Below are 14,453 nucleotides of genomic sequence, written 5' to 3'. Positions count from 1 at the left end.
TAGCCCCGCGCCTCTATCGTCCCCACTGAGCCGTGTCCATGCATTTGGGTTTCGCGGTCGATTCGGCCGGCGACCGGAAGTCCCTCTGCGCGGGCGTAGGAATCTGCCACTTACTGAATAGGGGTGGTCGCCAGTTCGTGGAATGGTGGCGCCTTTCCGCCAGGCATCCAGTCTCCCTGCCTAATCACCTTTCCTTGTGGAAACATAATTATTCGATTATGATTCTGTATTTAGTTATTCCTTTACTGGACTCAAGGCGGAGAACAGATTTAAAAAATGCTTGCTCGAGCCTCGTTAGTCTCTCTTCGAGCATCTTCCCGTTGCAGAACTACAGCTCCCATCAGCCCCTGCAAACACGCCAAATGGCCAGGGGATGCTGGGAGTAGTAGTACCGCATCTCCACACACTTAAATCTCCACACACTTAAAAAGGACCTAGCTAAATGGAGAAAGCGTCGCTAAGCTCGCTCGGGCCTCACTTTTGAAAGTATTCTTGAAAGTATGGAGGCTCCTTTCCCGTATGAAAAGGGATACATGAGCGACACCTCTCATTCCTCCATAAGTGAATCTTATTTATTAATTTATTAGATTTATAATATCTCAGGGTGAGTCATAAGCCAAGCGGCGGTTGGCTGAGGAGTGAGGATGAGAGAACGGCTGCTTCTCGCTCCATCCGGGCCTTTGTTTTCGCGGCGTGAGGGAAGCGCCGGCCGGGAAGGCGGGGTCGGGCGCCGACATCCGGGTCCTGGGGGGATGGCCTCCCTGAGCCGCTGCATCCGGGTCCTTCTCTCGTGAGGGAAGTTGTCAGGAGGCGCGAGGGGTCCTGAGGCGGAGAACGAGAAGCCTCCGAGTGGCTCGCCGGAACCTCCCCACCCCCGCACCCCGCCGAAGGCCGCTCAGGTACGGCTTCTTCCTCGGGCGGCGAAGGGCCGGGACGCCGGAGGACCCGCCTTGCCCGCCTCCCTCAGAGGCTCGGGCGAGTCGGCGTAGGGAATCCTCCCCTCGCCTCTGCTCGCCCTGAAGGCCTGGCGGCGGCGCCCAGCCTTCTCTCGCCGCCCCGAGCGCGCTTACTCCACACACGCGTTCTCACGCTCACACGAGCGCCGCGAACCGACAGCAGCTGGCTAGGCAGTGTAAACCGGCGGCGGTTGTGTTTTTGCGCGGGTTTGTGTTGCTTTCCCAGACAGGCGGTGTTGCACCCCCCCCCCCCCAATAGCCTTTAAACTCCTTTGCACGTGTTCAGTGGAAAGTCTTCCACATAACCAGGGGACCGCGCCGTGCATGTTGTTGCCTTTGTTTTGTTTTGATTACATCGTTTCGCCTGTAGTTTTATTTCGCATTTTCAGGCTGTCAACCAGCCCCCGAGATCTTCGGGTCTTGAAGGGCGGTATACCGATTTAATAAAATAAATGGACGTCGTTGGGCTGTGTGTGAGAGAAAGAGAGAGAATTTATGCACAGTAGTGCGATCTTCTGTTGCCTGGGTCAAAATACGAAACTTCGCAGAAAGTTTTGGAAGAGTGTGTTTTGTACATCTGACAGCTGAACGTGCGTATACTTATAGTGTAAACATAGTGCAGATTACAAATTCAATGGCTCCTTCCGCAGAGACCTGCCCCTGTCTGGGTTAAAATCAGGGACGGAGGAGGTTGTTCTGCAGTTGAATAGGTTCATCCCTCTGAGGGCCTTTTCAGTGGCCCCCCATTTGCGTAACATCCTTCCAGTTTAAATAAGTCGGCAGTGATTCTTCTGTTAAACAGTTTTCACCCGCTGAAGCATGTGTTTATCGAGTAGAGTGGGGTTTTTTGCTGCATCCTGGCTTGCTGTCCTGCTTTGGTGGTTTTATTTGCCTGTTACTTGAGATTGCACCCTGTACTTGGATAATTTGTCAAGGAAGAAAGGATTGTATCTACCTGTCTGGTAGGCAGGATTGGGACTCGAAACTATGTTAGAATTTGGGTAGTGAAATGATCTCAATTTCTGTTCAAAAATATGACCAATGTTTTATTTTGTGTAATATCACTGTGCCCTTATAACTGGAACTTGTCTAGCACAGATAATTGTGTCATATCATTGGAATCTTATTGTTATTAAGAACAGCAGCAAAAAATCCACATGTGTAACAATAATATGTTGTCTAGAAATATATGGTGCATCTCTGGTAGGGCATAGTATTAAACCCCCAAAGCAGCTAGCACGTTTAGTTTCTTTTGCTATGATAGTGTAAACTCTTTGTTAAATAAGTAGTCATCCTCTGATATGCTTGTCCTGTGTTAAAAAGGATTTGAATGGTTTTGGAGAAAGAGCCGCAGTTCAGTTGTAGAGCATCTGCTTTGCACACAGAACTCTCAGGTTCAATCCCTGGTGTCTCTAGGTAGGTTTAGCCATGGCCTCTGCCTGAAACTTTTGAAGAGCCTTTGCCAGTCAAAGCTGACAGTTCTGAGCTAGATGCACAATACAGTGGTACCTCGGGTTAAGTACTTAATTTGTTCCGGAGGTCCATACTTAACCTGAAACTGTTCTTAACCTGAAGCACCACTTTAGCTAATGGGGCCTCCTGCTGCCGCCGCGCCACCAGAGCCCAATTTCTGTTCACATCCTGAAGCAAAGTTCTTAACCTGAAGCACTATTTCTACGTTAGCGGAGTGTGTAACCTGAAGCGTATGTAAACTGAAGCATTTGTAACCCGAGGTACCACTGTAGTCTGATTCAGTATAAAGCAGCTTTGTATGCTTGCTGCAACAGTAAGTCGAGAAATGAATGGTATTCTGTGAGTGCCAACAGCAATTCCCATATCTCAAACATTAAATCAGAAGAGTTGCATGGGCAATGTGACGAGTTGTACAGTTGTAAAGTACTATGATATATGGAAGTGTGTACAATAATTATGGTTTAAGCCGACAAAAAACTCCTAACGTCATATAATAGCATAGAGTACATAAATAACTTCCATGAGTCCTTCTTTCCTGAAAAAGTAAAAAAGTGACTTTGTGTGCATGGTTGGCCAACTCATTCCATAGGTGTGCTCAAATATATTCAGTATTCAGGTGCTAGCATCAAATGTTTCATGTTAGCACAAATAGGTTTATAGGATTTAACTTGCCTGGCTCTCTGGGGATTATGCCCATAGATAATAATCCAGAAATGGTTACAACTTCATATTTAAACTGGTTTTATGAATGTGTGTTGTTTTAAGCGGGCATTGGATTTTGCTACTGTTTATTTCCAAGGTTTTTTTATTTTAAGAACTTATGAGGCTGTAACATTTAGATATAACTTCTGGACAGTAGCAGAATCTCAGATTTATGGCACAGTACTTTTTGTGCAGCATAACTATATCCATGCAGATTAATAGATTTCACTATAGATAAGGTAAGCCATAGATATTATATATCTATTTGAAGCATTTCCCCCCTATTTTTCAGGAGCCTCCTAACATTGAGAAGCAATGGAAGTAGCAACAAGTCAAACGCAACCTTGCAATGAAAAGCAGCTGCCAAATTCTGAAGGTGGATACGTGTGGCAGGTTACCGACATGAATCGACTGCGCCGTTTCTTGTGTTTTGGTTCTGAGGGAGGTACTTACTACATCAAGGAACAAAAGTTGGGCTTTGAAAATGCAGATGCTCTGCTGAGGCTTATTGAAGACGGCAGAGGCTGTGACGTGGTACAGGAAATAAAGACGTTCAGTCAAGAAGGGAGGGCAGCAAAACAGGAGCCAGCATTGTTTGCGCTTGCCGTTTGTTCACAGTGTTCTGATTCAAAAACAAAACAAGCAGCTTATAAGGCTGTCCCTGAGGTTTGTTGTATACCAACCCATCTCTTCACTTTCATTCAGTTTAAAAAGGATCTGAAGGAGGGCATGAAATGTGGCATGTGGGGCCGTGCCCTAAGAAAAGCTGTTGCGGAGTGGTACAATGGGAAGAATGACATGGCTATTGCTTTAGCGGTGACAAAATATAAGAAAAGAAATGGCTGGTGTCATAAAGATCTTCTCAGGTTATCCCATCTGAAGCCTGCAAATGAAGGTAACAACAAATGGGAATTTTCCATTACAGCTATAATTGTCTGGAGTAAGCACTGTCTGTTTGAGTGTGTAAGAAATGAAGGAATGAGGAATGAAGCCTCCATAAAACTGGGGAGCTGTTGTTGCCCAGGCTCATTTAGACATTGCAGAAATGAGTGACCACACATTTTGAAATCAGATACTTAGACAGAAGTGTGACCATGTGATTTTACTCATGGCTTTCATCGTAATGGGAGAAACGGTCCTTAGTCTGTTACTACCATGTTAAGTAGAATGACAAAAATCTCACTTTAAAAAATCACTTTTTTACTTTATATTTATGTGTGGTCTGTTTCATTCTATACAGTGAAATAAAGGGAAAATGTGTCCCAAATAGCTAATAAATTATTTTTTTTTTACATTATAACTGAATTATCTCTGCTCATAGTTTTGATATTTTTCTGCAAGCTGTAAATGTACAGTAGTTATACTGATGTCCGTTTGCATATTCTGCTGTAGATAAAAACCCAGTCACTTGACAGTTGGGAGAAAACTTCTTAATAACCATCCTGTTAATAAGCTGTTATGCAAGAGTTACTGAGTATAGCTTTTTTCTATTTCAACAGGCCTTGCCGTAGTCACTAAGTATGTAATGAAAGGGTGGAAGGAAGTCCAAGAAACATATAAAGACAGCAAGCTTTCTCCTGAGACTGAAAAACTGATAAAATATTTGGAGGCAGTGGAGAGGGTGAAGCATACAAAGGATGAATTGGAAGTGATTCATTTGATAGAAGAATATAGTTTAGTTAGGGAACACCTTCTGACAAATCATTTGAAATCTAAAGAGGTGAGTGCATTAAAGTTATTATGTGCACTAACTGTGTAGTTAACGTGATGATGTTGAATTGCCTGTTGATTCTTAAATGGTTAAATGTAATATATCCTCATTTTAAAACATCATATCCTGGTCTTTCTATCTCAATCTGTACAAGGTGTGGAAAGCATTGTTACAGGAGATGCCCTTAACAGCAATGTTGAGGAATCTAGGAAAGATGACAGCAAATTCTGTTCTTGAACCGGGAAGCCCAGAAGTAGCAGCAGTTTGTGAAAGACTAAGAAACGAAAAACTTCTTAAAAAGGTGAGACTCTCATGTTTGTATTATGCTAATGCAGCTCGGTGCAGTTGAAGTAGCTCATTCCGATAATAGAAATTGTTGTTGAAGGTGTAGCTACACTTGCAACTAAAAACAGCAATTTCACACTTAAGAGTTTTAGATTGAAATATATTGAACCTGCAAACAGCATAGGGATGGAAGAAAGTTGGCCACTATTTCTAGTTTAAGGAATTGCGGGTGTTGTGGATAAGGTTATAAAAACAAGAATCTTACGAGGTCTTTCTCCTGCACATTGCCATATGTTCAGGAAATCGATTGATCAAGGAAAATGTTGGGAAGCATTTTCTCAGAAAAGTATTGTGGAATTGACGAAATAACAGCACATTATTACTATCTCCTCCATTCTGAGTACCATTTTAAAGGACCATTTTGTAGGAAGAACAGAAACCTTTTACTCAAATGGGAAATAAATCTTTCTTTTACTCAGTTGGAAAGAGGGTTAATCCTGCAATGAGGGTTCTAGAGTAAGGTATGATGGAAAGAGTAGAAACACATTAATTGGAGGCAGAGGGTATTGATGTTTCAACACAGCTCAGATCTGATGTGATGTGAGAGCATCAGAGAGAAGTTGCTAAAAACAGCAACCCTAAAACAAATTAAAAACCTGGATATCTCAACATACAGTCGTACCTTGGTTCTTGAACAGAATGCGTTCCAGGAGTCTGTTCGACTCCTGGAACCGTTTGAAAACCAAGGGGTGGCTTCTGATTGGCTGCAGGAGTGTCCTGCAGCCAATCGGAAGTCGTGGAAGTGACACCCAACGTTTGACTTCCAAAAATCATTTGAAACCTGGAACACTCACTTCTGGGTTTCGATTGTTAGGGAGCCACGGCGTTTGAAATCCAAGGTACGACTGTATATTGTGTGGACATCTTGAAATCCCCTTTTGGTGTAAAGTGAAGATTACACAGAAGTTCAGAAAAATTAATGTAAGCTCGGATGGTCAGAAGACAACTTAAGATGACAACACTTTTTTTTTTTGTATTTAGAATATTGGTTTGTCAATTATATGTCTTTGAGAATGCAGCCCTCTTTTTTCTAGGCTCGAATACATCCATTCCATGTTTTGGTTGCACTAGAAAACTACAAAGGAGAACGTGGTTATCGGGGGAAACTTCGCTGGCAACCTGATAATGACATTTTGGAAGCACTGGATGCCTCATTTTACAAGACCTTCAAGGTAATTATCAGTTGTGGCTGCAGAAGTTCACACCTGTTTTAACGGCATGTTGATTTAACCTTTATTTTAGAATCATAGAATCATAGAGTTGGAAGAGACCACAAGGGCCATCGAGTCCAACCCCCTGCCAAGCAGGAAACACCATCAGAGCACTCCTGACATATGGTTGTCAAGCCTCTGCTTAAAGCCCTCCAAAGAAGGAGACTCCACCACACTCCTTGGCAGCAAATTCCACTGTCGAACAGCTCTTACTGTCAGGAAGTTCTTCCTAATGCTTAGGTGGAATCTTCTTTCTTGTAGTTTGGATCCATTGCTCCGTGTCCGCTTCTCTGGAGCAGCAGAAAACAACCTTTGGAAAGATTTTGAATCTTTCCAAACATACACGTTATAGTATAAGCCTCCAGATGAGCAATCTTCATTTAAGAAAGTATTCAATTTTAATAATAAAAGTTTAAGGTCAGGATTATCAGAGTGTGTTAAGGACTCTGAAAAACAGAAATCTTTTGCTTCTCTGCCTCCTTTCTTGTCCTGGCTAAGTCCCATGGAGACCCATTCTGCAGATTACGCTGCTTCAGCCACTTCCTCCTACTGAGTTCCCTGAGGCCTTGTATTTGGGGGAGAGACAGATTATAAAGAACAACATCTTGTGCATCCTTCTCATACTGTGTGTTCTTCTAGTTCTGGGCAAGAGCCAATGTTGTGCCTGTAGCGTGACTTCCTTTCCTCGAGGGTCCCTCAAACAGACCTGGAGACTTGTGGGGAACGGGGGACGGGACAACAACAACCAGTTTGCACAAGCTGCTTCCCTTACTGTGAGAAGTGAAGTTACAGGGAACCAGGCAGAGGGCCTTCTTGGTAGTGCTGCCCTCCGTGTGGAACACCCTCCCTTCAGATGTCAAGAAGATAAAGAACACAACTTTTAGAAGACATCTGAAGGCAGCCCTGTATTGGGAAGTTTTTAATGCTTGATACTTTATTGTGATTTAAAATATGCTGTAAGCTGCCCAGAGTGGCTGGGGAAACCCAGCCAGATGGATGGGGTATAAATAATAATAAAAAGATATTATTCTTATTATCATCATCATCATTATTAGCAGATGACCATAGTTTGGACATCACCCTCTTTTTCGTCAAGGTAGCAATTGCTTGTTCTCAATGTATGCTTATGCTATGAAAGCATAATGATAACAACCACTCTCCCATTTTACCTCTCACACTCTTTCTTTAGACAATGGAGCCAACAGGGAAGCGTTTCATGCTTGCAATTGATGTCAGTGACTCTATGTTCCAAAAGGTTTTGGGTAGTGTGCTGAATGCTAGTACAGTTGCTGCAGCAATGTGTATGGTAAGTTACGTTTGTTTCACCAAATTATTTCAACTCAAATTTGAATGCTGAAGTAGCTTTCTGTTGTCTTTCGTGCCCAGACATGCACTCTGCCTACAGACCTAATCAAGAGACACCTAAAAACCTAAGGGGGGGGTAGGGTAAGAGAGTAGCTTGTGATGCCTTAGAGAGAGTCTTTCCTCATTTTTTAAAAAGGCTTACTTTAAAAGATAAAAGCATGCTTGCAAAGCAAACATAATAACCCCTATCTAACTTTTTATCATCTAAAAGTATGATGCAGATAATCATGCATGTATTTGGGGTGGTTATGGAGGACAAACAAACAACTTAGTGAGGGAGCAATGTCCTCCTTTCTACTCCCAAATGTCTCACATTAGCACATTTAGAGCAATGCATAGAGATGTGAAGGCCGGGGGGAGGTACAGGAAAATTGGGGGGAAATGGGTTTCCTCCCAATTTTTCCATTTTCTCCCCAGGCCTTCACATCTCTAGGAAGGCACGAAGGAGCCACCTTGAGCAGCAAAAGAGATACAAGAGGATGGAGGGATCTGTTAGAGAGTGATAAGTTTGATTGAGAAGTGCAATAGGAGAGGAGTTGAAGAGGAAATGTGGCTATAGCAATGGACACTGTGAAAATCCTCAGACAGACAGTGGTACCCTTAGGTCTCCCTTCAGAACATAGAACACAAAATGAAAATAACATGGCTTCATTTTCTGTTTTCTGTTTTGTTTAACACTCTTACCAGGTTGTTGCACGAACTGAAAAAGATTCTCATATTGTTGCCTTTTCCCATGAAATGGTCCCTTGCTCGGTGACTGAGGACATGACATTACCTCAAGTGTTACATAAGATGTCTGAGGTATCTAAAGCTTTTATTTTTGTCTCTAATTTTATATGTGGAGTTCAGCTAATTGTCCTGAATTTCAAAAAGGAACTACTGGTAAACTTTCTCCCTCATTTTGAACAAAGTATTTTATAAATAATACTTTGAAGTATCTGGTTCACTTTCACATTATTTTTTCACCTTTAAATTAAACCGAAGCTACTTTTGATAATATTTTCATGCAATTTTCACTGTTCTCCAATCTATATATAATCCTATACATATGGACTTGGATGTAAATCCACTTGTGTTCAATGGGATTTTCCCCCTAGTAAGTATATTTAAGATCTTAAAATCTGTGATTTGTTTGAAAAGATGGAATCGAGAACTTTATCAAACATCAATAGACTCAACAAAAATATAGAACTAAAATTCATTTTTGCTATTGAACATCATTATATGTACATGGCACTTTACATAGTTGCATGCCAAAATCGAAGAAAAACAAAACCCTGGCGTTAAGAGTTTACACCGTAAATTTCAAAAGGAGGAGTAACAGGTAGAGAAGGAAGAGGCAAGGCTAAGATGGAAGACCAAGGGCAGTTGCCTGTATTTAAGCTTTGTTGCAGTTGAGATTGAGCATAGATTTGAAGTGATATTGGAAGGTAGAGGGAGAAAGAAAGAGGCATTGTATAGGAGTTCTAGGGATAAGGGACAGAAAGAGAATGTGGCTAACACTGTTGTAAGAATAGGAGTCTTTGGGTCAATTGCTGGCAATAGAGTTTGAGTAAATGTTGTGGACAGGGATGTAAAAGGAAATAAGAGCACAGAGAGATGCTAGGGCAAAACCTTGGAGAGCTATATGGGTAAAAACAAAAAGTTTATCCTGGATGCTGAAGTGTATAGGTAGTCGTCAGGGATTTGCGGAGGGCTTCTCAGAGTGCACCAGTGTGAGAGATGAGTAGAAGTACAGTTCCCATCTAAAACGTCTGCTGACTTGTTTTGTTAATAATGGTTTCCTATTTTTCCTAGATTCCAATGGGTGCCACAGATTGTTCTCTTCCAATGCTATGGGCTCAGAAGACAGGTGTAGCTGTTGATGTCTTTATTGTGTTAACAGATAATGAGACATTTGCTGGAGATACTCATCCTGCCACAGCCTTGAGGATGTATAGAGAGGTAAAATGCCCTTTTGTACAACTTCTGTAGGAAATAGCTGATTTTTAAATAGTTCCCACCTTTTAAAAGGATGACTGCTATGTTGCAGAAATAAAAACTCTTTTGAATCATTTATGCGTGGCAGTTGAAACTACAATACTAGTGGCTGGCACACTATTAAAAATGTTCCAGTTTGCAACAGCAGCACTCAAAAAGAAAGCATTTTCTTCAAACATTTTGCTCAGTTCACATTTACTCTGGTCAGTATCAGTGTAAGGTGCTGTACTTTGTGGCTCTTCAGTGGGTCTGCATCGTGGTCAACCAGATTTGTGCATGTGTGGCTATAAAAGCTCCCTAGAAGCCAAGCCGGGCCAATAATGATTTCCATAGGTAGGACAGAGAGGCAATGGCAGTAGGAGAGCCAGTACAACTTCTCTTTTGTCCTAATGTGTAGCTGCGGGGGATGTTATTGTAGTAGAAAACAGATGGAGTTGGAAACCCAGGGAAATTGTCAATGAATACTGTCTTGCATGCAAAGAGGTGGGGCAGGTCAGCCGGGTTTCCTGTATCTGTCACAGTAAAGTGTAAAAGACTTGGCTTTTGTAAAGCGTTGATACTTGGTTGTGCAGCTCCACACTGGAAAAAACGTGTTTCTTTTTCTTCTTCCTTTAGAGAATGGGTATTCCATCCAAGCTGATAGTTTGTGGGTTGACATCCAACAGTTTTACCATTGCAGACCCAGATGACAGAGGCATGCTGGACATATGTGGCTTTGACACAGGAGCACCAGATGTCATTCGAAACTTCACTTTGGATTTGATTTAAATCTGTGAGCACCTGCTTTACTGAATCTGTTACTTGCTGAAGACTTTGACCTGGGACTTACCAGTCGGATTGACTGACTGTACTAACTTATGACTGAGTTTGACTCATCAATTGGAAAGTTGAACTTTTTTAAAGGGGATGTACAGACAAGTAGAGGCAGAATCCACTTTCTGGGGAGATTGTTTACATCTGTTGCATATAGTTTTAAAATAGCAGTGGAAAGCCTTATAGAAATACCTATGGAACACCATATGTGTTTAATTTTATTAATAGCTTACCAATAGCAAGGTATTCCATCAATTTATACATTATTTTCTGAAAATAATTTTATTCTGTTACTTCCAGGATGGGAAGTGATTTTAACATTTTACATTGTGTTGGGTTAATAACTGTTTGCTTGAGTAGCTGTTACTCATTATATTGAAAAGGAAAAGTGAGACCAAGTCTGCACTACAGGTTAACTCACTTTTATTAATGTGTGTTGGTTCACATTGTGTACACCACACTTACTTTTAGCAACTTGCTGCTTTCAGTGCTCCTTTTATTTGTAGGGGATTCTGTTTCTATAAGTGTTGGGATCTTTTTTGGACAACTGGATTGTCCCAAGGGATATGTGGGTAGTGTTTGGTCTTCAGCCTCCTCCTTCATCATTCCTTGTTTCAAAACAAGTCTTGTCATGCGAGAATTGCACGATTTCGTAGTCATGCATTCTCATCACGCTAATTCACGAATAAGCATATTTTAAATTTTATACGTTTGCTGATATGAAGAAGGATCACCAAGCAAGTTTGTCTTTTTGCACATTTTAATCAAAGGCAAATGAAATTACAAACCTCACCATTTGAAGCACAGGGACAAAGAAGTAGAGAGGATTGTTGGCAAAGATAAAAATTGGGACAGGTAATTTCATGCTAGTAAATGGTGTAGGGAATATGCCCTGAAACAGTCTTTTAAGTGTGACAACACCGAACCTGTACAGGTTTCCAGGTATTTTGAGTGCAGTTGATGCCAGTGAGAAGCTAAATTCTACTCAACAGTGATTTGTGGTATACTATTAGTGCAGGCAAAGCCCATGGACCAACCTTGTAGTTTTCACCTCTGCTGTGTACAATAGGGAAATACTTATGGAATGCACTAGACCACACAACTGTGATAGGGGTACAAAAGCTACATATATTTTAAACTGAACGGGGGAGTTTTAATTAAATTATAATGGATTTTTTTGGTCTTTTCCGGAGCTGAATGTATGGTACATACTACTACCATTAGCTTATCTATGAGCATTATAGGTAACAAACTGCCCTTTTTAATGCCTTGTTCACTTTGTTCAAAACCCATTTCCTTCCACCAGCTTCTATGGAAAGTTTTAATCTATTGAGTTCTTCTTTATAGGGCATTAGTGTTAATCAGTGCAACTGGTAGAGCAAAATTGATACTTATGCATGTATATTGGAGTCCTGAAATATGCCATATAATACAAAAAATAACAACCACACCCTTCCTTTCTGATGTTTTAGTCCTAGGTTGATAAATTTCTTTCAAGTGTTCTTTTGAAAACACTTCTCAATGCAAACACTAATCTATTGTCAAAATCCAGTGTAATTATAGCAAAGTATTCTGCAAACATTTTATAGTCCACAGTTTGTACGGGCCTCAGCCTAGTAAACATTTGATTAAATTGTAATGAGCAAGGATGTAGCAACTGCCTGCATCTTATCCAGTCAAAAGTGTTTGCACTGCATTTTGTATAAAGTACCTACTATAGGTGCTTGCATTTTTTCACAACTTCAAAATGTTACTTGCAAATGCTTTTTTTTTTTCTTTTTAACACTTAAAATGGCTAAAGAATCCAGGAAATCACAATTTGCAATTGTTGCAGGATGTGCGTCTTAAGACATTAGTAGTTATGTAAGTAGCGGCATACGTTTAATACAGGACTGCAAAGTTCGACTAAGTGTAGAATAATTCATTAAATTTTTTGATCAAAAAGATTAATAGAGTAACACATTTTCAATAATAGTAATGTAAGTACTTCACCTGGAAATTCAGGCATTGTCTTAGAAAAGTCCAAGATTAATATATTCAAGATAATTAATAATTTGGTACAGTTCTTTAGAAGGAGATTGTTTCTGTAATTGCCAAGATGCATAGTTACTTTTCTGCCCTTCACAGAAGCAGCTATTCAGCAGAAGCAGCTATATTTAAAATATTGCCGTTTGAAGCACTTCTGGCTGCAATCTCTTGTCTAATTTTTTTTATTAAAGGAGGCAAGTGTCTAAAAATGTTAACATAACACTGTGCTGCTTTTCTAATATTTGTGATATTTGTTTTAGATTAGCTCTTGTGTACATAGCAGGCATTATTTCCTTCTTGTTAAAAGATAATAATTCTGTTATGAGTATTATGCCTCTTCCTGTAGAGAGATGCCCTACATGGATTAGATGCATGATTGATCAACAAATACTATTGACAGTTACTGACCAAATGAACAGAACTACTGCCTTCTCCCTAGGTATGAGAATATCAAAAGCACAGAAAATGGTAAATGCTAGAATAGGAAATTGCTGCTAAGTGTGAAAATAGTTGCTACACATACAACGTTACTAACATAAAGTATGCTTTGTACAGCGTTAGTAAAAGTTTGGTGTAAACATTAGGCGAGTCAGAATAAGCTAATTGTTCAAGTAGAAAGAAGCTGACATGACTGTGTGGCTTTAGCACAAATTTAATTCATTGAAAACTAAAAGGAATAGCTGTAACTGTACCATATTTTTACACTTTCAAAATTAAGTACAGTTAACTCGTGTTATACACATTTCGCTTGTGTGCATTCAGTTTTATGTACTTGGCAAATTAAAAACAAACAAGGGGGCAGACCTAAAAAAAACAACCCCTAACTTTTGCAATTCCATCCATCATTGCATCTAGTATGTTTTGACTATACAGTGGTGCCTCGCAAGACGAAAATAATTCATTCCGTGAGGCTCTTCGTATAGCGGTTTTTTCGTCTTGCAAAGCAAGCCCATTGACAGCTTAGCGCATTAGCGCTATTAGCGGTTTAGCGGCTTTTAGCGATCAGCTGTTAAGCGGCTTATCGGCGGATCAGCTGATAAACGGCTTAGCGGCTTAGGAAAAGGGGGGAAAAGGGGGAAAAACCTGCAGGAACTCGCAAGACATTTTCGTCTTGCGAAGCAAGCCCATAAAGAAATTCGTTTTGTGAAGCGCCTCCAAAACAGAAAACCCTTTCGTCTAGCGGGTTTTCCGTCTTGCGAGGTGTTCGTCTTGCGGGGCACCACTGTATGTAATTTTGACTTTATGCATTATCCCTGGAATGTAGCTCCCACGTAAGTTTGAGAGTTGCCTGTTTCCAGTTGTTTTGCAGGCTGAGAATTAGGGCCAGTTCCTTTGTAGAGGAATGCCAGTGGATTTGCAGGAAAGATGCAGCCTAAACCAGGGGTGGCTGATTGGTGGCTTCCAGATGCTGCTGGACTCTTTTAACACCCATCAGACCTTGTCAGCATATCCAGTGATGATGAGAGTTGTAATACAGCAATGTCTGAAGATCCACTGGTTGGCCACTCCCCTGTCATAAACACTGGTGAGATTCTGAAGAGTTAATAGTACTAACACTAATAATTTTATTATTTGTATGCTGCCCATCTGACTGAGTTGACCCAGCGGCTCCCAACAGAATATTAAAAACACAAGAAAACATTAAAACCTTCCCTAAACAGGGCTGCCTTCAGATATCTTCTAAAAGTCAATTAGTTGTTTATTTCCTTGACATCTGATAGGAGGGCATTCCCGCAGGGTGGGCTCCACGACCAAAAAGGCCTTATGCCTGGTTCCCTGTAGCTTCACTTCTCGCAGTGAGGGAACCGCCAGAAGGCCCTCAGAGCTGGACCTCAGCGTCCGGGCAGAATGATGGAGGTGAACACACTC

General features: G+C 41.1%; 1 protein-coding gene across 1 annotated transcript; it reads left to right on the top strand.

The window, feature by feature from the left end:
* Nucleotides 1–685: 685 nt before the first annotated feature.
* Nucleotides 686–13,401, top strand: RO60 (Ro60, Y RNA binding protein). Its single transcript, XM_081914900.1, has 9 exons — nt 686–899; nt 3,424–4,026; nt 4,631–4,851; nt 4,997–5,143; nt 6,222–6,359; nt 7,588–7,704; nt 8,451–8,564; nt 9,561–9,707; nt 10,359–13,401. The coding sequence occupies exons 2-9, from the start codon at nt 3,447–3,449 to the stop codon at nt 10,509–10,511; spliced, it is 1,617 nt and encodes a 538-aa protein (XP_081771026.1). The 5' UTR covers nt 686–899; nt 3,424–3,446; the 3' UTR covers nt 10,512–13,401.
* Nucleotides 13,402–14,453: the final 1,052 nt, after the last annotated feature.

The sequence above is a fragment of the Podarcis melisellensis genome (genome assembly GCF_964234715.1).
Source record: "Podarcis melisellensis genome assembly, chromosome: 6".
NCBI lineage: Eukaryota > Metazoa > Chordata > Lepidosauria > Squamata > Lacertidae > Podarcis > Podarcis melisellensis.
Note: the sequence above shows the minus strand (reverse complement) of the source record. Positions and strands in the feature narration are given on the sequence as shown.

Excerpts from the sequence above, each read along its gene's own strand:
- RO60 (XM_081914900.1), top strand. The coding sequence starts at position 3,447 with ATGGAAGTAGCAACAAGTCAAACGCAACCTTGCAATGAAAAGCAGCTG. Across the intron at positions 4,027-4,630 it reads TCTGAAGCCTGCAAATGAAG|GCCTTGCCGTAGTCACTAAG; the intron begins GTAACAACAAAT and ends CTATTTCAACAG. Across the intron at positions 8,565-9,560 it reads TGTTACATAAGATGTCTGAG|ATTCCAATGGGTGCCACAGA; the intron begins GTATCTAAAGCT and ends TATTTTTCCTAG.